Below are 26075 nucleotides of genomic sequence, written 5' to 3'. Positions count from 1 at the left end.
AATGAAAAAGGTTCAATCTTTAACTAAATTAAAAAAGTCAACATAGGCCCGCATGGTCAAAATCCGATATTAAGACCAAATCTTGATTACCCATTCACCCCCGAACCCGGATATGTAATTTATTTTTCTGCTTGAAGTGTAAAAAATTGGAATTTCAATTGTGCTTAGCGTGTTAGTTTCTGATGTATTCTTTCTTTATTTTTCGTTTCATCGATTTGACTTTATATTTTTTTTTTCAGGGTGATTGGTGTGTGTAGTTGCAGTATTTGGATTATTTTATTTCCTGAAAAATTGTAGAGTCATCTTTTAGTTGGCATTTCCTGAAGCAATTATGAGACGTTCAAAGTTTATCATGATGGATGGCAATTGATGCATCATTACCCAAGTTTTGGTTGATTAAGATAATATTTGTGCCTACATAGTTCATATTATTTCTTTTCGTCCAAAAGAAAAAATGCTTGTGCCTATAGATTTAATTTCATGTGAAAAAAATGAAGGTAAAATAATTTTATGTTTTTATTATTGTTAGTAATTTTCTTTACACCTAAACCAACATATACAAGGATTCAAATACAAAATGCTTTCTTCAATTATCTCATTTTTCTTTTTTCTTTAGCCTTATCTTTTCTTTTGGTTTTCAAATAGAGAGTGACATTCCGATAGCTATAAAATAAAATTCTGAGTAAGGTGTAGTTTAGGAGAGAAAATCTTTTGAAGGATTCCTTCCTATAAATTCTAGTCAAATTCATTATGTCTTGTAGAGAAAAGTTTCTTTCTTTTTTGTTAGTAAAAGTAGGAGGAGATTGGTATGTGAAGCATCTGAATTATGTTTATCTTACATTTTCTGACCTCCTATATCTCATGCATTGTCGTAATTCATAGTATATAAATTTCTAAAAGTTAATTTATTCAACAATAGTTTTGTTGTGTCAGTAATATCCAATTTTAGAATATTTTGTTGTTTTAAATTGAAAATATGGGAGATGATTATAGGCGAAAATTGATGGGAGCAGAAATATCTATACATGAAGGGAGTGTTAAATTGGTAATGAAAGTTATTTGAAGAAGAATAAATTTTATTATTTTAGAAGGGATAACAAATTCTAAATATCCGGAGGGAAATAACAACTAGGGGTCAGAAGAAAAGAGAGAGAAGAGAATCAAAGAAAAGGAAAAAACAAAAAGGAAAAGAGGAAGGAAAGGGGAAAAAATCATGTAGGGGGGGGGAGAGAAAGGAAATAAAGAAGGAAACTTTGAAAAATAAAGTTGTGACCCTATAATAGATGAATAAAATACAAAAACCACATCTTATATTGCTTGATTTGACCTTCTAAAGAAAGAAAATCAAAATAATATAAAATACACACCAAATATCATTAACTCAAACACTTACAAAATTGTAGAGAATGAAAGTACTCTTCGAAAAATATAACAAAATATGTGTAGAATAATAAGAAAAATTATCAAGTCTAATTTTTTTAAAAAGTATTTAATGGAGTTTTACAATTAGTAAAAAATAATTTTCTATGTAACTTATCTTTTCCTTGAAAAGAAACTAAAGTAACTATTAATAGAAAAGTAAAAATGAGATCTAACTCTTCTTTACCCACACAAAAATATTTAGTTAGAAATGACAATTAAATGAGGGAATTAAACTTAGGTGCCCACAGTAAATATATAGAGGCTTGTGAGGAGTTAGGAGTTAAGACTAGAGGAAACAATGGTTTATTTGTTACATTTTTTTCTTCGATTTTTATTATTTTTTTCTTCTATTCAGGAAACGTGTGTTAGGACTCACCAAATCTCTCCCAAGCGCATTTGATAGAATTTATAAGTGTGACTGTGTGAATGCATCAACACATATTCTATGAGCAACTGAGTTTTATTTGAATTTTTAAAATATGCTCAAACAAAAACGAATGTAGGTAATGAACTTTATGTTTTTTTTTCTTTTAGTGCTCTACTTGCTTTAATTATTATTAGTATGATATCAATAGACATCATTTTTATAGATGAGAATGGAATTTCATAATTTTCACGGTTCTTCTTTCTCAATAAAATTTAACCAATAAAAACTATTTCATAAATTAGTATATTTTTTAGAAAACAATCGTGCCAAGCGCGACAATTTAACTAGTTTATATTATATATTAAGACCACAAGATTCAATAACATCTTGCTACATACAAATACATTTTTAAGTTTAAGAGCGTACAAATTAAAAATCTTTTTTTCAACTCTGTGCCCAGTATTATTTTTGAGACTTTGCAGCCTTTTGAAACCCAAATCACTTGGCAAAACAGTCGTCTTCTTCGGCAAACTCCTCGTACGTTCCTCTCTGACTTTACCTCTCCAGTTTTTTCTTTTCTTCGTTTCTTAAGAGAGTAAAACCCTATCCCCTTCCCACCCGCTTTATTTGTTTTTCTACTTAATTTTGACGGTACAATAGTAAAAAACTGATCCCTTTTTCCACTGCTTTTTCTTATATCATAAATAAGAATAACGAATTGGGTTGCTTGCATTCCTTCTGTGCTTCTCTGACTGCTTAAAGAAAGCTCTTCTCTAATTTACTCTAACTTTTCATATTTCTTTCTGATTTTTTAACAGTAAATTTGCATTCTTTTTTTTTTTTCCTTTCAAGGTGTAATGGGGGGGGAAATAGGGGCGGATGTACAGTGTAAGTTATGGGTTTATCCGAACCAAGTAGCTTTGGCTTAGACATGTATATGTGTTAAAAATGTACTAAATAAGTACAAATAATTGATTTCGTACCCAGTAAATTTGCATTTTTTTTCTTTATTCCAAGGTGTAAAGGGAGTGATTTTGGGCAGATGTAGAGTATAAGTTATGGGTTTATCCGAACCCGTTAGCTTTGGCTCAGACCTGTATATGTGTTAAAAAATTCACTAAATAAGTACAAATAATTGATTTCGTACATAGTAAATCAAATGAGGTATGGGAGAATCATGAGCTCAAACCCATAAAATTCAAATCATGGATTTGCTCCACGGAAAGAAAGCTGCTAGTCGTCTAATTGTTTTCTTTCTGTTACAGTTTTCTTTCTGATTCATTTTGCTTTTTTTATTCCTTCATTTCTTTTGGAGGTCAAATTGTTTTTTAAATGATAATGCTATTGTTAAACATTTGTCATTTTAAAAGTATTTTTAGCTGGAAAGTCATGTTTTTGAGAGCATTTGCCATTTGGTGGACCATTGTAAACTATTATTGATATGCTGTCTTTGCTATTAGGAAGTTAGTCATATATTGTAGACTTGTAGTTTGTAGGTGCAGGATTTTGGTTTCACTTTCCTTAACTCTGGGCTTTGGTAGGCAATTGCTCTTTCTATATTCAGTCAATGCACTTCTTATGAAGAGTGTAGACGACACTTTTATAATTTTGTTAGGTGTTTACTTTTTCCTTTTCACTCTTTAGTTCAACTTAATTTCTTTTGGTTCTTGGACTCACAGGTGCGTTGCAAAAGGTTCTTTTGCATGTGAATTAGAATAAATTGAAGTGGGAATGGAGTGTGTGGTTCAGGGAATTATTGAGACTCAAGTAAGTTCACTGAGCACATTTCGCTTCCTGCAAAAATGTGCCTGCTAACTTTATGGCGTTGAATATGGAATTTAGCATTTGAATATAGAAAAAGATTTTGACAGTGCAAACCATATCTGCAGCATGTTGAGGCCCTCGAAATTCTGCTTCAAGGGCTTTGTGGTGTACGTAAACAAAGCTTAAGGATCCATGAACTGTGCCTTAAGAGTGTTCCAAACCTAGGTAAGTGAGTTTTCTTCGTAAACTACTATGGAACTAGGAACCACTAATTCAGTGGTCATGTATGTAGATATGCGATTGAGACAAATTCTTGCAATCATATATGCATCCATAGGAAGTTTTCTTACCTTAGCTGTTTGATATAGTTGGTTTTTTCTAGTTTGTGGTCCATCTCATTCTAGTTGTATTACGGCGCGACATGACAATTATTGCATTGAATTATGTGTAGGTATTTTTTGCTTTCAGTACATCTTATGTGTAAGTTGAAGAACTCATGGTTTTGGCTTCATTAGCTTGTTGACTGCCCTGTTTTTTTACAAAAGGGTGTTTGTTATCATGGTTTATTGATGAGATACTTGTGCTTGTTTGACATGTCATATCTTGTCAAAAGGCCACTTAAGATCCATTTTACATTTTTCCTTTTTCTCCCTTCCACACTTTTCTCCTTGGGTTATTATAACCATGAAGTCCGTTACTTCTCATTCTCAGGCTTAGTAGCATCAGAAATACGCCTCTTATGTGATCTTGAGCAGCCGGAACCCACATGGTAAGTGATCTGTTTCATACTGTGCCTAGCTCTGGCGATATGTGAAGCCTAAATTTTTGTGTGAAATTAAATATAGGACTGTTCGACATGTTGGTGGTCCGATGAGAGGCACTGGTGCTGAACAAATCTCCGTCTTGGTGAGACCGATGATAGAAAGCAAAATAAGCAAGAATGCATTGCGCATGTTTTATGCACTTGGCTACAAGCTAGACCACGAGCAGCTGAGAGTTGGTTTTGCATTTCATTTCCAAAGAGGTGCCCAGATAACTGTTACAGTTTCATCCATCAACAAGATGTTGAAACTTCATGCAACTGATGAGGCAGTGCCTGTGACACCGGGCATACAGCTAGTTGAAGTGACAGCACCTGCTTCATCTGAAAATTACACTGAAGTTGTTGCTGCTGTATCGTCCTTCTGTGAATATCTTGCACCGTAAGTACCTTTATATTGGTTTGTTACCCTGAGGTGAATTGAGCTTATAAATAATGGGTTGAACTGAATTAGTACTTTCGACAGAGCATAGAGATATATATGTAAAAAATCACCAAATTTCAAAAGTATAACGGGGTTAGAACCTAAAGGTTGAACCCCAACCAATTTAAATCTTGGATTCGCCTTTGGTTGTACCTGGTATTTATTGTTAGGGGAACTAGTTTTATTTACTTATTTCTATCATTTGGTAGACATACAAATGGTTTCTATTTTTTTCAGGCTCCTCCATTTGTCAAAACCTGGTGTATCAACAGGGGTTGTTCCTACTGCAGCTGCAGCAGCTGCATCTCTCATGTCAGATGGCGGAGGCACAAAAATGTAGTATTAATACTTTGCAGCTATTTTATTTATATTCTTTTACATTTTGGTTGCGGTCCTCATTGCTGGATAAGAGACCTATTTTGCCAAATGATAGCCCTCCTATAATTGTTGTTAAGATGCTGATCAATACACAGTAGTGTTTTTGCATAAAATAGATTTATAGTATCAGCCAGCTTAGTTCAATTAAGGGTGGAGGAATCTTTTCTCTCTTTCGATAAGTTCCTTGTTATTGATTTTGATTGTTTTTCACCAAGGTGTTTATGTGTTGATCTTCATATCACGTGGAGATGATCAGATTTTCTTTATCTGTATCAGATCAATGGTAGTGGAACATTTTTTTTATAGAGTTAATACCCTAAAATCCCCCTAAACTATCAAGTTTTTGTCAGTTTTCTACTTAAACTATTCGGTGTCCCCAAAACCCCCTGAACTATATTGCCGTTCATATTAAAAATCTCTCATTGCATTCTTCGAGGTACGTCTAGTACACGCTCCTAATTGTCTAAAAAACGTGTTAAGTAGCACTACACGTGGCTATTTAACTCAGTCTAAAACCCGTCTAAACTATCACTTTTTTGACAGTTACCTACTTAAACTATCTGGTGTCCTCAAAATCTCCCTGAACTATATTCCCCTATATATTAAAATCCCATGTTGGACTTTTAATGGTACGTCAGTCTAACTATATTAACTTATGGTTTGTACAAAGTTTTTATATAGTTTACTCATGATGTATTACTCTCGAATGATTGATTTATTCTAGGAGTTTTGACCAAAATAATATTTAATGTACTGTGTTAATTTTATGTTTAATTGTGATTGTGTTTTATGATAGACTCCAATTGATAAGTCCTTATTTATATTCACTTTGTAGCACAGTTAAAATATAAATAAAGTCATGTAGTGTTGTATTTCTTAAAAGTCATCTTATATTACATAAAAAAGATTACACAATAAAATTTTGTAAATAAAAAATTAATTGCCAGCAATTACATTCTCTAATTCCAGATTAGATAAAGAAGGTTCAAGAGATTCAACTTTATTCTTTACAAGGTGTTGCGTTTAATAAAAAGATTTAAATTGATATTTTTTTAACAATATGTGTAAGACATGAAAGAAGACTAAAAGAAGAAAGAGAATAAATAATTTTAGAGGAAACAAGAGGGAGAAATTTTTTCATAGGAAACCCATACGGAGAATCGAAGAAAAAAGGTTAAAAAATGAAGAAGAAGGTGAAAAACAAAGAAGAAAGGTGAAAAAAAAAGAGGAAGAATGGTGAAAAATAGGAAGAAAGATGGACATAATTGAAATAAGGAGAATATTTATTAAAAAAATAAATTTGAAAGAGGGTTAGGTTAATTAACCATTATTTTATGTTAAGTGGGCCATTTTGATGGCTTTTTTTCAGCTACCATGCGCTCCCAAGCGAGTATCTACACATGTTATGCCAGGTCAGCGACGAAGGGTTTTTAATACGAGCAGCAATATAGTTCAGGGGGTTTTGGAGACACCGAATAGTTTAAATAGGAAACTGACAAAAATATGATAGTTTAAGGGGGTTTGAGGGTATTAACTCTTTTTTATATGGTTTCAGATATTCATATACTAGTTATTTGGGGCACTAATTTATCAATTTCTATACTGTTTATGTGAATTTTGCAAAGTAGTTGATATAAACTGAGATAAGAGAAGAGTCATATTATGTTGAAGGCCAGCATTAACATAGTTAATAAAGCTTCAAAAGACCTTAAACGAGTGACGATTCTATCTAATTTCTATGGAAATGTTGTTGTTAGTTAATATTAAATGATCAGTTCATTTTAGCGGATATTTAATTTCAGCCGCATTGTCTATCCTTTGTTATGTTAAATTCATACGTCTTAGAATGAAGTTTAACCATGAATGTGTAAAGATTTTGATAATATCACGTCACCTAGTAATATTTGCAATTGAGATTATTTAATCCATTTTTAAAAAGTTCATTATCTAATCTATTTTTAATGAATAATATGGATGTATAACTATTTATTCGTCGTATTCATCCTTCTCCATTATTTGAATTTTATTTATTCACACATTCATACAAAATTTTGTAGATATTTCTAATTAACTCATCTTCTTTTCTTTCTCCAACGAACTGTAAACGTGTTGACTTTAAGTTCTCACAACACCAACAAAAATGATTGGGAAAAGAACTATTTCCAAGAAGACAAAAAAAGAAAACTGTAAACTCTCTGAAACCTCAAATTACACAAAAATCTGCATTATATCCTCTGTCTTTCTCCTTCAAAGTTCAACAAAATATAAACAAAGAACACACAAAAACAGAGAACGGGAAGTTGAAAAAGAAACACCTTTCTGTTTCACCGATGGTGGCTCACTAGCTTAGGCTTTGTTTTCTTTCAGTTTCACACATGTTGATTTACGACATTTAACTGGCTTTCTGAGTTTTTTTACCTATAAAATTACATTAAATCTTTTCAAGAAAAAGCTTAGATTCGGGAGGGATCATGAATAATGGAGAACGTAGGAAAAGGTTTTACACAATCGTTAGTTTTAATTTCAAGTTGGCCCCATTTTGTTAGCTACACTAAAAGTGCTCCACTTTAACAAACTTAAGTGACGAAAAATACTCAGGGGTATATAAGAACAAAAAAGACCTATCTCAATAGATAAGGCTAAAAACTCTAATTATGTGATATATGGTCCGACTGTATAAATTACTTTATATTGTCAATGCATATAATTAAAACTCATCTAAACATAGCATATTTGAAGCTTGTCTAATAATAACATATTTGTAATGAATTCAACTTTAAGCATGGATAGTATAAAAGTAACTTTGTGTTAATAGATTACTTATAAAATAATTACATGTACAAATGGCTACATAAAGTGAAATATAAAACGTGAAAAATAAGAGACAAATATTGCACTTGAATAACAGAAACAAGTGCACTTGAATAAATAGTCCCTTGACATTTCGGGCAACTCTTATTCAGGAAGTGACAACTTTTTAGGCAGACGATGAACATAACCGGCCATCATCTTCTTAGAGTGCAGCAACATGACGCTGATAGAGTTGTTCCGCAAAGTGGGAATTCATAACCGATGAGACAAACTCTAATTTCATTCCTACTACCTTGTCCTCTTCTTTTACTTTTTAGGCAGACGATGAACATAACCGGCCATCATCTTCTTAGAGTGCAGCAACATGACGCTGATAGAGTTGTTCCGCAAAGTGGGAATTCATAACCGATGAGAAAAACTCTAATTTCATTCCTACTACCTTGTCCTCTTCTTTTTCTTGTTTAACTTTGGCATTATTGAGCTTAAGAGCCTTGTAGGTGCGTTCTGAGTATTATAATTTTTATTCTAATTATTTAGTTGCATCTCACCAGCCAAATCTTTATTAAATATAGCATAAATTGAATCACTAAATTGTGCTTTTTCTAGCTCCAACTTATTCAAGTTATGCACATCAACTTAATACTACATTCAGAACAATTTAATGTTGAATTTTGAGCATTCATGAAAAAGGTTTTCTTTGTTGCATCAAAAGGCTTGTATATGCAATGATAAAGGGAAGTAATTGAAGGAGTTTGCAAGATTCGTATGTTCCTAATTTTCTAGACAATGTTATCCTTTATCTATTTTATCTAAGTTTTTCAGCGTAGATCGAACTAAAGTAATCGATCCTAATCTATAGAATATGCTTGGACTTATGCACTTGTTTAACTTAAATGCTTAATATTCTATAAATAAGAGTATTGGATTTGTTAGGAAAAAGATGGTCATGTGATCATGCCCAACTATGCCTTATAAAAAGGATTAAGAGGTCGTTGCAAATATATTCCGGTCAACAAGTCCGGAGTCGAATACCACAGGGAATTAACGTATTAAGCACAACTACTAGACTCCCACAAATTCACGCAATCAATATTCAGGAATATTTAAATAGTAAATTGGATGTTTACTAACTAAATATCATGTAATGAAAAAGCAGTAATTAATAACTAACTTCGAACAGGTTGTAGACAAGAATTGGAATGATCTAAGGTTATGATTTCCCCTATTGTCGGAATCCTTTCCTCTAAGTTTCCCATAAATTTGCCTAAGTTTTCTCTACCGATCATGAGTGCTCTGAGTGTCGTAATTCTCTCCCGAGTAACTACCACAATTTACTATACATATTCTTCCGAATTACGCTAGCTAGCACTAAGTACGGCTCACTCAAATCGCACTAAGGTTTCGTTATTTCTAATCCCACCTTTAAACCCTCCGTATTGATCCCTCATTAACGTTAGGAGTGATGTTGTTCAACAACTACCTAAATATACACTCTCTTCCGAGTAATACACACTAAATAGGCACAGTCGATTGAGAGCTCTTCAACCAACCACACTAATTACGTAATTGAACAAATAGAGAAAATTCTACGCAAATCTATATTAACGTAACAGGAAATTCATCCTCCAATAGGTTCCATCAAAACCCTAGATTAGGAGTTTAGCTACTAATACTCATAGTAACAATATCCCAAATATTTTGCATAACTAAATTACAAAGTAAAGATGAAAGAATGTAGAAATCGATGATTCTATCTCCCAATTGGTGTTCCACGAGCTATTCTTGCCTCCGGTCGCAAAACAACTCCTTCAAAAGTGATGTTATATGTCTATCTATATGTGTAGGAAAAGACCTAAACGACATAGGTCAAGTCCTAGTCAAACCAGGAGACGAAATAAGCCTTCAAAAACCGGAGTAAGCGCGCCTCTGACCATGCCTCGCGAGGCTCCACGCGAGATGAACCTCGCCTAATAATGTGCGGTGCCAGCTCCCACACGAGCTCGAGCTCGCCTCACCCTTCGTGACGCCTGCTCCTACGCGAGCTCAGAGGCTCGCATCACCAGCTTCCACGCGAGATCAATGGTTCGCCTCGCGAGCTTCTTCATATTTTCACTGCTTAATGCATTCATTCTTCTTTCCACAGTATTCGAGCACACTTTATTCTTTAAATCTACCTTTTGCTCTAATTTCATCTCCAATTCACCTACACATAAAATAGACTCTATTACGTGCAAATAAAGTATAGTTTAACATTAAAGCACATAAAATGTAAGGTAATTAATGTACTAAAATATGGAATTATAGCCACACATCAATACCCCACACTTAAACATTGCTCGTCCTCGAGCAATCAAACTACACTTATAGACACGGACTTTTTAAGCAATTCCCTTAACTCATCACACCGTGAATCTTTCAAATAGACTAAGCACAAAGGTGTAACATTCTCACCCTTAAGATTTGACTTACAAATACCATGCCTTATTCATAATTCACTTACTTACTCTAACATGAAGGTCAATGACATTACCTTTCCTTTATGAATCACGTGCCCTCACCCAACAAAGAGCTTAGTTCCACACACAATGAGTATTAAGAAAGTAGGAACTCAAGATAGGAAAAATTTACCCGCTCTCAGAAATAACATTCATATGTCACAAATGATGCACCATAAGCTTGCCCGTAGTGTCATACTCTACTAATCGAGCTCATTCAGTCTAGGATCAAGTAGGACTTTAATAGGTTGTAATGTAGGCTGCGGGTCAGGTATGATAATTTTGGATATAAGAGTGACTACACCTCCCTAAGCACTTTAATACATATACTTTAACATTCAAGCCCATACTTATGTCAAACCATAACTCCACCTTCACATCAATGTATATTACCCCATACTTCTTTAAGCACAATTACATCAAAAGCCACCACTATCACGGAATATTTTTCACAACAATACAACTATTTTTTTCTTTCTTTACCAATTCAAGCGGCTTTTATTTTTTTTCAAAATAGTGCACCTTTCTCCTTATTTCATTACATCCACTCAAAAGCCAAACCACCACCCCACACTTTAACCTTTACACAGTTCATAACAATTCAAGTGCTTATGAGAGGCGAAAAGGTTCCAATAGATGGTTAATTCAAATAAAGGGGTAAGGCTTGTAATGTGGTTGCCAAAAAAATAGGATTACAGGCTCAAAGGGGTTAACTACGTTACATAGCAATTAGGCAGGTAAACTATATATATCTGGCTCAACAAAGAAACGCATATATCACTTCCTAGACTGAACAAAACTACTATTTCTCTTTGCAAACACACGGAGAAAGTCTAGACATCAAATGCAATGCACAGAATACATACAAGGCATAACACAGTCAAGAGATATTGCTGCAATTCATTTCATAGCCTAGTGGTTTCTACTCCTAAAAATTAAAACTAACTACACCCGGTTCAACTAAAAACTCTTGGAAAAGAACCGCGGCCCAAAAAAAACCCAGGGAGAATTATTACACTACCTACAAGAAAATCTTTTTTTTTTCTTTAGACGTAATTCCCTCAAGAAAACTGTCTAGGAGATCCATCGTCGGGAAGAGTCCAATTTCAATTTTTTTTACTAGGCTAAGACGACACTAACTCAAACAAAATTTGTACATTATAACAACAAAAAAAATTAACTAAAACAAGACTAATATTTAGAAGTTACCACCCCACACTTATTTTTCATGTAATGTCCTCAGTGCATACACAAACTGACAAAACAAGAAAAAATGAGTAGTGTGTAGGAAAACTCCCTGATCAAGCCGCGTCATCGCCTTCCTCCTCTGAGGCTGCCCACTCCTCGTCTTGTGCTTCCTACTCATCATCTGACTGCTCCGGCTAGGCCTCAAACTGCTCAAGTGTGTTGACATCCTCATCGTCTGGGAGTTTGTATCCATCACCAAGCCCAACCAGCTGCTGAGCATGAGCATTGAGCGGGAATCCTTGCTCTAATATGGCCCTCTCCTATGTAGTGGTTGGCCGTCCCCCGATCCAAAGTTTAAAGTCCATCATCCCATATAAATGGGCCATAAAGCAGACAACGCGAGCATTGCGCTCGGTACCTGTCAGTGATGGCATCGCAGTCTCCTCCTTAACCCGGATACTTGTAATGTCCATTAGTCGTAGGGGCTGATCAATGATGTGATCGAAAACTTTCTCCTCATCAACCTCTTCGTGTCTCAAGAACTGAGTTAATATATTTGCAAATGGCATTCGATCGATCCTCTTACTAGTTCTTACTAGAGACATCTGGTAGCGGATCAAATGACCCACATTCACCCTCTAACCCGTCATGAGGAAATATAACACACACGTCCTCTCATGGCTATTAAGCATGTCATGATTGAAAGGTAGGAGTCGTGTATTAATCAGTTTCAGCCATACTTCAGCCTCTGCCCTCATATTCTTCTTGGGGAATTTTCTGTGCCAATTTGTTTTCTTATCCCGAACCCAACCTGCCACAGAATTGACACCACAAAGAGTGTGTCTCAGCTCTCGATATGTAGGACGGGCGATGAAGTAGTCCAATGGCTTCTGAGGAACATCCGGAGCACCTAAGAAATTACATATTGCTGTGGCTAAAAAATCTATCAACCGTCCACGAATCGACACCAGCTATTCAGGATCCTTTGGATCAAACCCGGCATAGAATTCCCGAACAAGATTGAGATTTATATCCCCTGTATTTTTGAATACATAACTTAACCCCAACACATAGACGCCTCTCCAAATTGCTTGGTACTTGGCTTGCAGGTGACGCTCATGAATAGCAGCTTCTGGATGTACATGTTTTGGCCTACAATGCCTGTACCAATCCTTAGTGTATGGGGGTATGCTTTTGAGTACAAACTCCCACTGTCCTTGAGGTTGTGGATGAGTGGCTGCTATAGCTTCCACTACTTGCAGTCCTTCACCTTGACTTGAAGTAGCTTCCCCCCTTTTCTCTTATTCGGGGGAGGTACGGAGGTAGCCTTAGCTTTAGACGGAGCAGTAGATGTGGCTTTGCCTTTACCGGTGTCTTTCTTGGAGGCATATTCATACCTACACAAGTGAGCATGAATCAGTTTAAGCTGCATTGCAACATGCCAAAACATGGTCTTGCCACCCCACACTTAAGAGTATAATACATGATTTTCAATAATTTTCGAGGTTACTCAGACTTCACCTCATATTTTCTTAGCGTGAGAATCAAGTAATGACACATGGGTGCTTCCTCTAATTTCAAAGCATTGGGCTACTGGTGAGCCACCCCACACTTAAGATTTTAAAGTGGTGCACGACTACAAAGCACTAGTCTGATAATCCCGGAGACTTGGGCTCCAATAGGGACAAAGAATGCCTTTGAGGCATTATAACAAACACCTAGCATGCACTACTGCCAGGGGAGTGATAGTAGGGGTGAGGGATTGCCTCATCCTCCCAAATCAGCTTTGGAGTTCCGTACTAGCACTGGTTCACACAATAGCAACACCATTCCTATGGGGTTCATGGGGTTGGGACACACAAACACATTGTTACAATGAAGAACAACCCCAAATTTTGTATCTAATGTCATGCATTCACCCAACTCAAAATTGCCCAAAGAAAGAAGATATAAATCATACCTTAGATGTTTAAGAGGAGGGATTTGCCTTTGAATTGCTGTTGCAAGTGAAGGAAATAGCAGAAGATTGCTTGTCTTCAATGGGGTTGTGAGGGAAAGGGTTTGGCAAAGTTCTTGAGTTTGTTTTGTGAGCAATGAGGTTTGGGCAATTAGGTTAGATTTTTAAGGGAGGGGGTTAAAAGAAATAAGGGAAAAAATAATTAAAATAACCAAAAAAATGCACTTACCTGGCGACGCGCGGTTCGTGCCTCACCTTACCCCTCGCGAGGCGAGCTCCTTCGCGAGCTCTTAGGCATGCGACGCGAGACCTAGTGCAAGAAGAACCTTGCTATTTCCCTTGCGAGGCGAGCTCCCACTCGAGATGCACCTCACCTTACCCGTCACGAGGCGAGCTCCCACTCCAGATTTCCATCACTCTAACGCCTGGCCCAGCTCGCTTGGGACCAGGTGACGCGCAGTGCATTGTATGTCTTGCTGAAATTACCTGCAAGCATGTTAGTACCTTAAAAACGAAAAGAAAAATTCTAACTACACTAAAAATCAACTACAAATACAACATTACAATGGGTTCCCTCCCATGAAGCACCTGATTTAACATCGCGACACGATGCAAGCAATTGACTTAAGGCTCACTCAACATTGGTGGCTCTAGCAAATGAGTCATCGACACTAATTTCGTGTCATCCATGCCCAAATAATGTTTTAACCTATGCCCATTGACTCTGAACTTGCGAGAGCCATCTTCTAAAGCAATCTCTATGGCTCCGGTGGGATGAATCTCTAGCACACGAAATGGTCCTGACCATCTTGACTTCAATTTGCCCGGAAACAACCTCAATCTTGAATTGAATAATAATACCCTGTCTCCCGACTTAAAATTTCGCTCAAGAATGTTTTTGTCGTGCACCAGTTTCATTCTTTCCTTGTATAACCTCGTACTCTCAAAAGAATGGTATCGAAACTTATCAAGTTCATGCAACGCTGTGACTCTACTAGTTCCAGCATCCTCCGTGTCCATATTTAATTGTCGTAATGCCCAGAAGGCTTTATGCACTCCACCGGCAAGTGACATGCCTTTGCAAACACCAATTTATACGGCGTTATACCAATCTGAGTTTTGAATGCAGTGCGGTAAGCCCATAGCGCATCATCCAATTTTCTCGCCCAATCAGTCCGAGTAGCATTTATAGTTTTGGTAAAAACACTCTTGATTTCTCTGTTTGACACCTCGACTTGCCCACTTATTTGTGGGTGATACAGAGTAGCAACTTTATTGTGAACACCATATTTCTCCAACAACTTTTCAAAGGATCGGTTGCAGAAGTGGGTGCCCCCATCACTGATGATAGCTCTTGGAGTGCTAAATCGGGTGAAGATGTTCCTTCTCAGAAAACCAATAACTGCCTTCGCGTCATTTGTTGGAAGTGCCACGGCTTCTACCCATTTTGAGACATAGTCCACCGCTACAAGTATGTACTTGTTATTATATGAGCTGACAAATGGTCCCATAAAATCGATTCCACATACATCGAATACTTCCACCTCTTGAATTGGGTTCATGGGCATCTCATGTTGACGAGAAATATTCCCCGTCCGTTGGCACTCATCACAATTTTTCACCCAGAAGTGTGCATCTTTAAACAACGTCGGCCAATAAAAACCTGATTCCAACACTTTAGCCGTTGTCCTTACACCTCCAAAATGTCCTCCATACGGTGAAGCATGACATGCCTGCAAAACAGAAGATTGATCTATCTCGGGAATGCATCTTTGGATCATGTTATCAAGACAAATCCTAAACAAATATGGTTCATCCCAGAAATACATGCGACAATCACGGAAAAACTTTTTCTTTTGTATAGAAGACAAGTCATAGGGAACAATACCGCTTTCCAGGTAATTTGCAATAGATGCATACAATGGTGTATCCTCGAGGCTCGTTGCTAAGAATTGTTCATCTGGGAACGCCTCCATGATCTCCTCTACCTCAACCTTCTTTTCCGCTCCTTCAATCCTGGACAAATGATCAGCAACTTGGTTTTTTGTTCCCTTTCAATCCCGAATTTCCAAGTCGAACTCTTGTAGCAGTAGCACCCATCGAATTAGGCACGACTTTGACTCTTTTTTCTCAATTAGGTACATGAGGGCAGCATGGCCAATGCAAACAATTTCCTTTGAGCCTATTAGGTATGACCTGAACTTATCAAATGCGAACACCACAGCTATTATCTCTTTCTATGTCACTGTGTAGTTCAGTTGGGCACCGCTCAAGGTTCTACTGGCATAGTAGATCAGATGCATGACTTTATTTTTTTGCTGCCCAAGAACTGCTCCCACAAAATAGTCGCTTGCATCGCACATCAGCTCAAAAGGTTTCCCCCAGTCGGGGGCCACTATGGTTGGTGCAGTCACCAGTTTCTTCTTCAACTCCTCAAATGCTATCCTACAGTCATCAGAAAATACAAAAGGGTGATCTTTTTCAAGCAGTTTACACAAGGGGTAAGCAATTTTGGATCAACCTTTGGATCAACTTCTTATTGCTTTGACGGAAGTGGGGAGTGGTAGCTTTTCTATCACATCAACCTTTGCACGATCCACCTCAATGCTCTTACTTGGCACTAGGTTCCCAAAGACTATACCTTCTTGTACCATGAAGTGGTACTTTTCCCAATTGAGCACCAGATTAGTCTCCACACATCTTTTTAGCACTCTTTTTAGATTCTTTAGGCAATCATCTAATGAGTCTCCCACAATTGAGAAATCATCCATGAAGACCTCCATTATGTCTTCTACCATATCTGTGAAGATGGCCATCATGCACCTTTGAAATGTGGCGGGTGCATTGTATTGGTCGAACGACATTCTCTGGAAAGCATAGACACCATATGGACAGGTGAATGATGTTTTCTCTCTATCTTCCGGGGCAATAGAGATCTGATTATACCCCCAGTATCCATCCAGAAAGTAGAAGTGGGACCTCCCAGCCAATCTATCTAGCATCTAATCAATGAACGGCAAGGGAAAGTGGTCTTTTTGGGTGGCCTTGTTCAATCTTCTGTGGTCTATACGAATTCGCCATCTCGTGACTATTCTTGTTGATATCAACTCGTTGTACTCATTTTTCATTACAGTCATTCCACATTTCTTTGGCACATATTGGACTGGGCTGATCCAATTGCTGTCGGAGATGGGGAAAATGATCTCTGCATCTAACCACTTTATTACCTCCTTTTTCACAACTTCTTTCATGTTGGGGTTCAGCCTTCTTTGATGTTCTCTGGAAGGTTTGTGGCCATCTTCCAGTAAAATCTTATACATACAGAAGGCCGGGCTGATACCTTAATATATGCAATGGTCCAACCGATTGCAGTTTTGCACTCTATCAATACCTGCAAAAGTTGTTCTTCCTGCACATCTAACAAACCAGATGAGATAATAACAAGTAAAGTTAAGTTAGGTCCCAAGAAAGCATACCTGAGATGAGGTGGTAGCAGCTTCAGTTCCAACTGTGGTGGCTCTTCGATCGATGGCTTAGTTGGAGGAGTCTTTCTTTCTTCTAAGTGTAAAGACTCAATTTTGAGCTATCTTTTCCAGAACCCTTGGCCTTCAAGAGTCAGCACCCACTCTGCCAAGTCCTCTCCATTTACTTCTTCTAAGTTTGTGAGATAGGCTGCTAGAGGGTCTTTAGCGTTCAAAGTCTCATCTTTCTCCTCCAAGATTACATCCACATCTTCTATTAGAGAGCAGTTAGCAAATTCACTTGGTCGCCGCATAGACTTCTGCACATTCCTCTTCATCATTCAGTCTCATTTTTAGCTCTCCAGTTTCACAATCAATCAATGCATTCCTAGTGGCCAAGAATGGTCTTCCTAAAATTATGGGAATCTCCTTGTCAACCCGACAATCTAGAATGACAAAATATGCTGGAAACACAAACTTTCCAACTTGCACTAGTACATCATCAAGGATACCTGATGGCCTCTTCACTGTCCGGTCGGCTATCTATAGTAACATGGATGTGGGTCTTGCTCTTCTAATGCCTAACCTGTTGTAGATAGCCAAGGGCATCAAGTTTATGCTTGCCCCCAAATCATACAATGCTTTAGCAAAAGCATAGCTGCTTATTGTGCATGGGATTATGAAACTCTCTGGGTCTGACAACTTCTCAGCTATGGGTCTCGTCACTACTGCACTACAGGTCCGGGTTAGTGTAACAATGGTTAGGTCTTGGAAATCGAATTTGCGAGACATTAAATCCTTCATCATTTTGGCATACCCAGACATCTCCCTCAAAGCGTCAATCAGTAGAGTGTTCACCTAGATTTATTTCAACATTTCCATGAATTTCTTATACTGCTCATCCTTCTGATATTTGGCCAATATCTATGGGAATGGTGCTGGAGGTCGCTTCGTTCCTGTGATTTGAGTTTTATTTTGCTCAGGCACTGCTTCTACTATCATTTCTTGTGCTACCTCAGTCACCTTTGCAACCTCTTTTTCTTTGCTGGTGCCCTCTTGTGCATGTTTTACCATCACCTCAGTTAACCCTGTTGAATCATCTACCTCAATGGGTACTGGCACAAGCGTTTCAGTTGGTCTGCTTTCGCGAGCAATTTCTTGCTCAAGATCTAGGTCTCTACCATTTTTTAGACTCATTTCCATAAGTTGATTCGGGCCCTGCTCTTTTAGATTGACTTGTGTGTCGCCAGGTAGCGTCCCTTGGGGACGATTATTTAGAGCATCAAAATCTGCCCTAATTTAATCTCAATGCCTTTTATGGTTAACTCATTTGAGTCCACTCTCTCTTGCATTTTCCATTAGACCCAATCCGTTGTTGCAACATTCTTTTAATTTCAGACAACCCATCTTCTTGTCTCACTATTTGCTGTTATTGAGGCTGTTGATAGGATAGCTGCTGATTTTACTAGTTGTATCCCTGTTGCCTTTAGTACGACACAACTTGACCCTGTGGTCGCATAGCTCCAGGATTGCTGCTATTATTATACTGCTGCTGTGCTGGTCTATATTGCTGATTCTGTTGCCCCCAATTCTGACCACCTTGCCTCTGTCCTCCATAGTTGGCCACATAGTTCATATCTTCTTGATAGTGCTGGTTGTCACTTTCTGTACTCCAGCAGCATGCATATGGTTTGTTAATACATGATGGACATAAGCCCCCATTAGTCGCGTCAACTATATGTACTTGCTGCTTCTGGCCTGATTCATCGATCTTTTTGGTGAGGATACTCATTTGTGTCATTAGAGTGGCCATATTTTCAGTTATGGAGTTGTTTGGGTCCAAATCCACAGAGTGAACTACACGAGTGATCGTAGAGTCTATTGTCATCCATCCAGAGTTTTGAGCTATTTTATCAAGTAGGATCTTGCATTCTCTGAATGATTTGCTCAAAAATGCTCCACCCGCTGAAGCATCAACATTGGCCATTAAGCTGTCTGCCAATCCCATGTAGAACCTCTGCCCCAACATATGATCTGGAATGCCATGATGTGGACACTTAACCAGCATACCCTTGAACCTCTCCCATGTTTCTTGTAGTGTTTCTGTTGGTCTCTATCTATAGCTCAATATCTCATCAATTTGTTTGACATTCTTATTGGGTGGGTAGAACTTTGTTCACAAATTGCTTGACTAATTTCTCCCAAGTAGTGATGGAGTTTATGGGGAGTGAATTAAGCGAAGTCTAAGCCTCTCCGTCACCAAGAATGGGAACAATAATAGTTTTATTGCTTTCGGTGTCACATTAGGTTGACTTTGCGTGACACATATCGACATGAAATATTTTAGATGCTGCTAAGGATCTTCAATGTAAGACCCTGAGAACAATCCTTTATTCTGCAACAAATGTAGCATCTTGTTTGTGATTTGAAAAGATTCTACTTGTATCCGAGGGACTGCAATTGCGGTTGCCCAATCATACAATGCTGCTTCTGGCACAAGAGGCACCACACCCTGATTGTTCGGGTCATTCACATTGTTTCTGTTGTTTAGATTTTCTATCCTGTCATCCATGTCTGGTTCGATTTATTCTGTTGAGTTCTGTTGCTATTTTGCCCTTCTTGTTTGCACCATTCAGTGCCTTGAAAACTTTCTCAGGAACTGATAATGCTTCGAATAATTCACCAGTTCTTGAGGAGTTTCTAGGCATGTACCTGTAACACCCAAGACTACAAACGTTAGAATTTCAATATATTTGGTTTAAAAATGAAGAAAATTGACTACACTAAGAATTCTAGCACTTCTTTTAGCTGCAATTAATAACACCATTAATTTTTCGGCAATGGCGCCAAAATTTAATCACGCCCAACTATGCCTTATAAAAAGGACTAAGTGGTCGTTGCAAATATATTCCACTCAACAAGTCCGGAATCGAATCCCACAGGGAATTAACCTATTAAGTACAACTATTAAACTCGCACAAATTCACGCAATCAATATTCAGGAATATTTAAATAACTAATTGGATGTTTACTAACTAAATATCACGTAATGAAAATGTAGTAATTAATAACTACCTACGAACAGGTTGTAGACAAGAATTGAAATGATCTAAGGTTATGATTTTCCCTATTGTCAGAATCCTTTCTTCTACGTTTCCTATAAATTTACCTAAGTTTTCTCTACCGATCATGAGCGCTCTGAGTATCGTAATTCTCTCCCGAGTAACTACAACAATTCACTATATATATTCTTTCGAATTACGCTAGCTGGCACTAAGCACGGCTCACTCGAATCGCACCAAGGTCTCGTTATTCCTAATCCCACCTTTAAACCCTCTGTATTGATCCCTCATATATATTAGGAGTGATGTTATTCAATAACTACCTAGATATACACTCTTTTCTAACTAATACATACTAAATAGGCACAGTCGATTGAGAGCTCTTCAACTAGCCACACTAATAACATAGTTGAACACATAGAGAAAATACTATGACAAATCTATATTAACGTAATAGGAAATTCATCCTCAAATAGGTTCCATCAAAATCCTAGATTAGGAGTTTATCTACTCATACTCATAGTAACAATATTCCAAATATTTTGCATAACTAAATTACAAAGTAAAGATGAAAGAATGTAGAAATCGATGATTCTATCTCCCAACTGTTATTCCACGAGCTATTCTTGTCTCCGGTCATAAAACAACTCCTTCAAAAGTGGTGTTATATGTCGATTTATATGTGTAGGAAAAGACCTAAACGACATAAGTCAAGTCCTAGTCAAACCAGGAGACGAAATAAGCCTTCAAAAAGCGAAGTAAGCGCGCCTCAGACCATGCCTCACGAGGCTCCACGCGAGATGAACCTCGCCTAACACTGTGCGGTGCCAGCTCCCACGCGAGCTCGAGCTCGCCTCACCCTTCGCGACGCCTGCTCCTACGCTAGCTCAGAGGCTCGCGTCGCCAGCTTCCACGCGAGATCAAAGGGTCGCCTCACGAGCTTCTTCATCTTTTCACTGCTTAATGCATTCTTTCTTCTTTCCACGGTTTTCGAGCACAGTTTATTGTTTAAATCTTCCTTTTGCTCTAATTTCATTTTCAATTTACCTACACATAAAATAGACTCCATTACGCGCAAATAAAGTATAGTTTAACATTAAAGCACATAAAATGTAAGGTAGTTAATGTACTAAAATATGGAATTATAGCCACACATCATCCTGCGAAAAGATGCCAAAGCCATTATTGTAATTGTAAATATTTCTATATTCAATGCTATATTATTATGCATTTTGTCTCCACCTTCCAGTCTAACTAAGTAATTTTCTAATTTGAAATTACACATGTAGCTCGGCATTGGAACGTGGAACTGGAATTGCTCATGTTTGGGAGTGATGGAAAATGTTATTCGAAAAACATAATGAGTACAAGGTACAACCAAAATCATTTGAATTTGTTGTTCTTAATGTTATTGACTTAATAAACTAAAGCCCTTGAAAGAAGTTAATGTGAAGAGTTACTGAACTGCTTTATCTAATGACGTCGAGTTAGCTACAAAAGTTTGAGTTGTAGATGGATAGAAATAGTGGACTACTATGTGCTATGTGAGTAAAGAATGAAAAGATCTAACATCAATTTATTGCATGATTCAGAACTACTTATGCAGCTAATGGCAGACATTTACTATAGTGTAAGACAACTTGATTTTGTGGCATTTTCTTGTTATAATTTTAATTACTTTTTCGAATGACACCGATTTGGTGTGGTGCAATTCTATAGTTTGGCATAGCTTTTCTTAGTTTTCACTCAAATTGTTCACTACTTTACAAAGACATATCAAGCATACCATAATTCTTGATTTTTTATTGTGCACTCTTGTTCTTGATTTATAGGAAAAATAGTAATTTGGTGGTGTAAGAAGAGAAAGAAACTAATCGAAAAGGTGAAAACCTGTACAACCAAACCAAAATGGCTGAATATGCTAAAGAATTATGAATTCTCAAATTCTTTTGGATTGCAGTATTAGGTATTTGTCTGGAAAAGCTGTCATTCAAATTAATTTCTAAGGTAGAACTATAGTTGTTAACTCCACATGTTCTTTTTATTATGCAGTCTCTCATGGCTAAATTGTTATAGCTAATAATGTCCCAAGAAATTTCGTGCAGTATAGACCCAAGACAACACGTGTAACTCGAGTTATAGAATGTTATGAGACCTATTTAATTCACGCCCAACTTTAACTCTTGGCCATTAGTATTGCATCTTCCCCATCAGAGGGAACAGGGAAACTAGGATGTTCATATTTTAAACTTTGGGACAAGTATTTTTGAACTGGAAGTAGTTGAATTATTTTTCTTGTGGTATCTTTACAGTAGCTAGGTGTTGGTTTCAAGAGTACTAACAGAAGTGGTCCTATAAATGAGAAAATCATCTGAGTAAATAGAGGTCTGACTTCATTTCATTATGATGCGCTTGCTGATTTGGCTGACTTTGTCCTTATTAAAAGTAAATATGAGATTTTTAAGTTTGGCGTGTCACTAGTAAAGAAGGTTGTATACGGTCTTGTCCGATTTGGTATAGTTAATCGAGACAGGGATGCAGACCCAGGTTCAATTTCAAGTTATATTAGATCGTTACATGCCTACCTCGTGATTCAGGGATCGATCGAGATCGAGACCGGCTAAGGTCGAGACCGAGAAGGATAGAGATCTAGCGAGATCGAAGAAAGCCTGCTAAGTCGAATAACAGAAATCCGAGGAATCCGTGACCGAGCGAGGATTGTGGCGGAGATCTCGGCATGTATCAAGTCAAGACCGGTTGATTAGCCAATCAGGAGTTTTTTGTCTGTATTTAGAATTGTACCATATGTAGAACTCCTCTATTATATAAAGGTGGTTCCAATTATTTTGTAAGGACAGATTCACGCATAACAAAGCAATATATTATGTTTTCTCTCTTAAACTCTCTTATTCAGTAGTTCAGTTCTTACTCTTCAATAATACACTTAGTTGGTGCAAGGGCAACCTAACTCAAGGGCCAAAGCTGTATGATATATCGGTTTGCTTTATTTTACAGTTAATTTCTAATTTCAATTTTCATATTTCTCAGTTTGTGCCAAGTGAAATCACATATCCTTAAAACCATTTAAAAATTTAATTGTTATCCGATTTTAAGGGTAAACAGTTTGGCACCCACCGTGGGGCTAAGGATAATAGTGATTGCCTGGTGCTAATTTTCATAACACACACTGCTTTACACTTGTTCTTATAAGAGATTTTGATTCCAGGATCAGCATGTCGAACTCTCGAGCAGTACCCACACACATCAACAACAGCCTTGGTTTTCATAGCGAAAACGACAACGTAGCCGCCCCAGGAAACGAAGTGCTTCCAGTTGACCTCGAGGGAGTACCAGTTGCAGACCCCATCGACGTCAGTTCCCATGTTGCCCTGAATGCAAATCTGGGCGTCGACCCCGAAAATAGCGTCCGCAGAGACGTTCGATCAGCCGGTTAGAACGCACAGGGCGGCGAAGAAGGCGGAATAAGCCTTCGAATAATATTTAAAATACTGCAGGCTCAACAAGCTGCAATAGCACAACTTCAAAATCAGAACCACGTACTGAGTAGGGTCGAACCCGAGCCATCACAGGAAGTTGTTCACAAGGCCGAACCAGTGCCGGGGAGGTCAAATGTGAATGAGTCAGGGGCCGACTCCGCTATCTTGAAAATATTTTAGGAGCTGACATAGCGAATTGAATCGGGGGAGAATAAGATTGAAGCGAATGACAAAAAAATGAAAACATATAACTCCCGAATTGATCAAATTCCGGGGGCACCATCGATTTTGAAGGGTTTGGATTCAAAGAAGTTCGTACAAAATCCCTCCCCCCTAGCGCGGCTCCTAAGCCCATTCCGAAGAAATTTTGCATGCCAGAAATTCCCAAGTATAATAGAACTACCGACCCGAACGAGCATGTCACTTCTTACATATGTGCAATAAAGGGGAACGATCTAGAGGTTGATGAGATTGAGTCCGTACTGCTGAAGAAATTCAGACAAACTTTATCAAAGGGGGCGATGATATGGTAGCATAATTTTCCACCTAACTCCATTGATTCTTTTGCCATGCTCGCAGATTCCTTCGTCAAAGCACACACCAGAGCGATAAAGGTCGAGACTAGAAAGTCGGACCTTTTTAAAGTAAAACAAAAAGACAATGAGATGCTGAGAGAGTTCGTATCTCGGTTCCAAATGGAGCGTATGGATCTGCCCCCGGTCACCGACGATTAGGCTATTCAGGCTTTCGCTCAAGGCCTAAACATACGAAGTTCGGTAGCCTCACAACAGTTAAAGCAGAACTTGATCGAATATCCAGTTGTAATCTAGGACAATGTGCATATCCAGTCAAAGATTAGGGTCGAGGATGACCAGTTGGGGGCTCCTTCTAGGTCCATTTATCCAAACAGGACCATCGACATAGTTAAAAGGGATATTGACTGGGAACCACCGTCAAACAGGGATCAATATCAGCCATACTATGCAGATCAGAGAAACAACGAGCGTGGATGCAACCCCGTTCGAATTCATAGAAGAAATGATCGAGGATAGTGCTCTCGAGGGCTCATGAGTAAGAGTGGTTTCGACAGAAATGTCGAACCCAACGAAGCACCATGACTATCGGAATATAACTTCAACGTTTATGCATGAGCTATTGTATCAGCCATTGGGCGCATCAAAGACACCAGGTTGCCCCGACCTCTACAGACTGATCTGGCCCAGAGAAATCCTAATCAAATGTGCAAATATCATGGCACCCATGGTCATAGAACAGAAGATTGCAGACAGATGAGGGAGGAGGTAGCCCATTTGTTCAACAAAGGGCATCTTCGAGAATTCTTAAGTGATCGGGCTAAAAAACACTTCAAGAACAGAGATTCAATTAGACAGAATGAGCAAGAAGAGCCGCAGCACGTGATCCACATGATTGTTGGAGGGCTCGATGTTCCTCAGGGGCCTGTATTCAAACGCACCAAGGTGTCGATCACAAGGGAAAAATGGACTCAAGGCTACGTACCAGAAGGGGACTTATTTTTCATTGACGAGGATGCAGAGAGGATCTTACAACCCCACAACGACGCACTAGTAATATCTGTCCTTATGAATAAAATTCAAGTTAAACATGTTTTGATTGATCCAGGTAGCTCGGCCAATATTATTCGATCGAGGGTCGTAGAACAGCTTGGCCTACAAGATCAAATTATGCCTGCAGCCCGAGTACTTAACGGCTTCAACATGGCAAGCGAAACTAGCAAAGGTGAAATTACTTTGCCAGTGAACGTGGCCGGGACTATCCAAGAAACAAAGTTCCATGTGACCGAGGGTGACATGAGGTACAACGCCCTGCTCGTAAAGACTTGGATCCATAACATGAGGGCAGTACCCTCGACCTTTCACCAAGTTCTGAAGTTCCCGACATCGGAGGGAGTCAAAACAGTGTACGGGGAACAACCCGCCGCCAATGAGATGTTTGCAGTCGATAAAGTAATACCAGTATCGGAACTCTTATCAACGAAGGGATGAGATTCAAAGGGAAAGCATGAGGCCAAATAACAACCACAACCACTAGCCTCAACCCAATTGTAGAAGCAATGGATCAACGAGGATGACGACTATTGGATCCCTCGATCCTTCATAATTCCCGATGACTCCGACGCCACCAAATCAACGGTCGAAGAGCTGGAACAAGTCACACTGGCCAAGCATCAGCCCGAACTAAAGGTATACCTGGGCACGGGGCTAACCCCCGAGCACAGGAAACAATTTATTTATTTCCTTAAAGCTAACATGGATTGCTTTGCTTGGTCCCACCTCAATATGACATGGATCCTACCAGAAATTACCACTCACAAACTGAGCCTGGACCTTAAATTCTTCCCGGTGAAGCAAAAAAGAAGGCCCTAGTCTGAGGTCAAACATGCATTCATC

At 38.1% G+C, this 26075-nt stretch overlaps 1 protein-coding gene and 1 non-coding gene across 4 annotated transcripts; both read left to right on the top strand.

Annotated features, from left to right (window-relative positions):
• Nucleotides 1-2170: 2170 nt before the first annotated feature.
• Nucleotides 2171-5299, top strand: LOC107809350 (mediator of RNA polymerase II transcription subunit 18). 3 transcript variants are annotated; one of them, XM_016633952.2, is made up of 6 exons: nucleotides 2171-2326; nucleotides 3469-3556; nucleotides 3679-3778; nucleotides 4265-4322; nucleotides 4399-4755; nucleotides 5035-5299. In XM_016633952.2, the coding sequence occupies exons 2-6, from the start codon at nucleotides 3521-3523 to the stop codon at nucleotides 5135-5137; spliced, it is 654 nt and encodes a 217-aa protein (XP_016489438.1). In that variant the 5' UTR covers nucleotides 2171-2326; nucleotides 3469-3520; the 3' UTR covers nucleotides 5138-5299. The 3 variants fall into 3 exon arrangements, with proteins under 3 accessions (XP_016489438.1, XP_075085821.1, XP_016489439.1); XM_075229720.1 differs by lacking the exon at nucleotides 2171-2326 and adding an exon at nucleotides 2366-2384; XM_016633953.2 differs by lacking the exon at nucleotides 2171-2326 and adding an exon at nucleotides 2412-2440.
• Nucleotides 5300-19126: 13827 nt separating this feature from the next.
• On the top strand, nucleotides 19127-19233 carry LOC142169264 (small nucleolar RNA R71). Its single transcript, XR_012698974.1, has one exon. It is a non-coding gene; the product is annotated as a small nucleolar RNA R71 (small nucleolar RNA).
• Nucleotides 19234-26075: the final 6842 nt, after the last annotated feature.

The sequence above is a fragment of the Nicotiana tabacum genome, chromosome 14 (assembly GCF_000715075.1).
Source record: "Nicotiana tabacum cultivar K326 chromosome 14, ASM71507v2, whole genome shotgun sequence".
Taxonomy (NCBI): Eukaryota; Viridiplantae; Streptophyta; class Magnoliopsida; order Solanales; family Solanaceae; genus Nicotiana; species Nicotiana tabacum.
The sequence above is the reverse complement of the archived record's forward strand: the minus strand, read 5'-3'. Positions and strand labels throughout refer to the sequence as shown.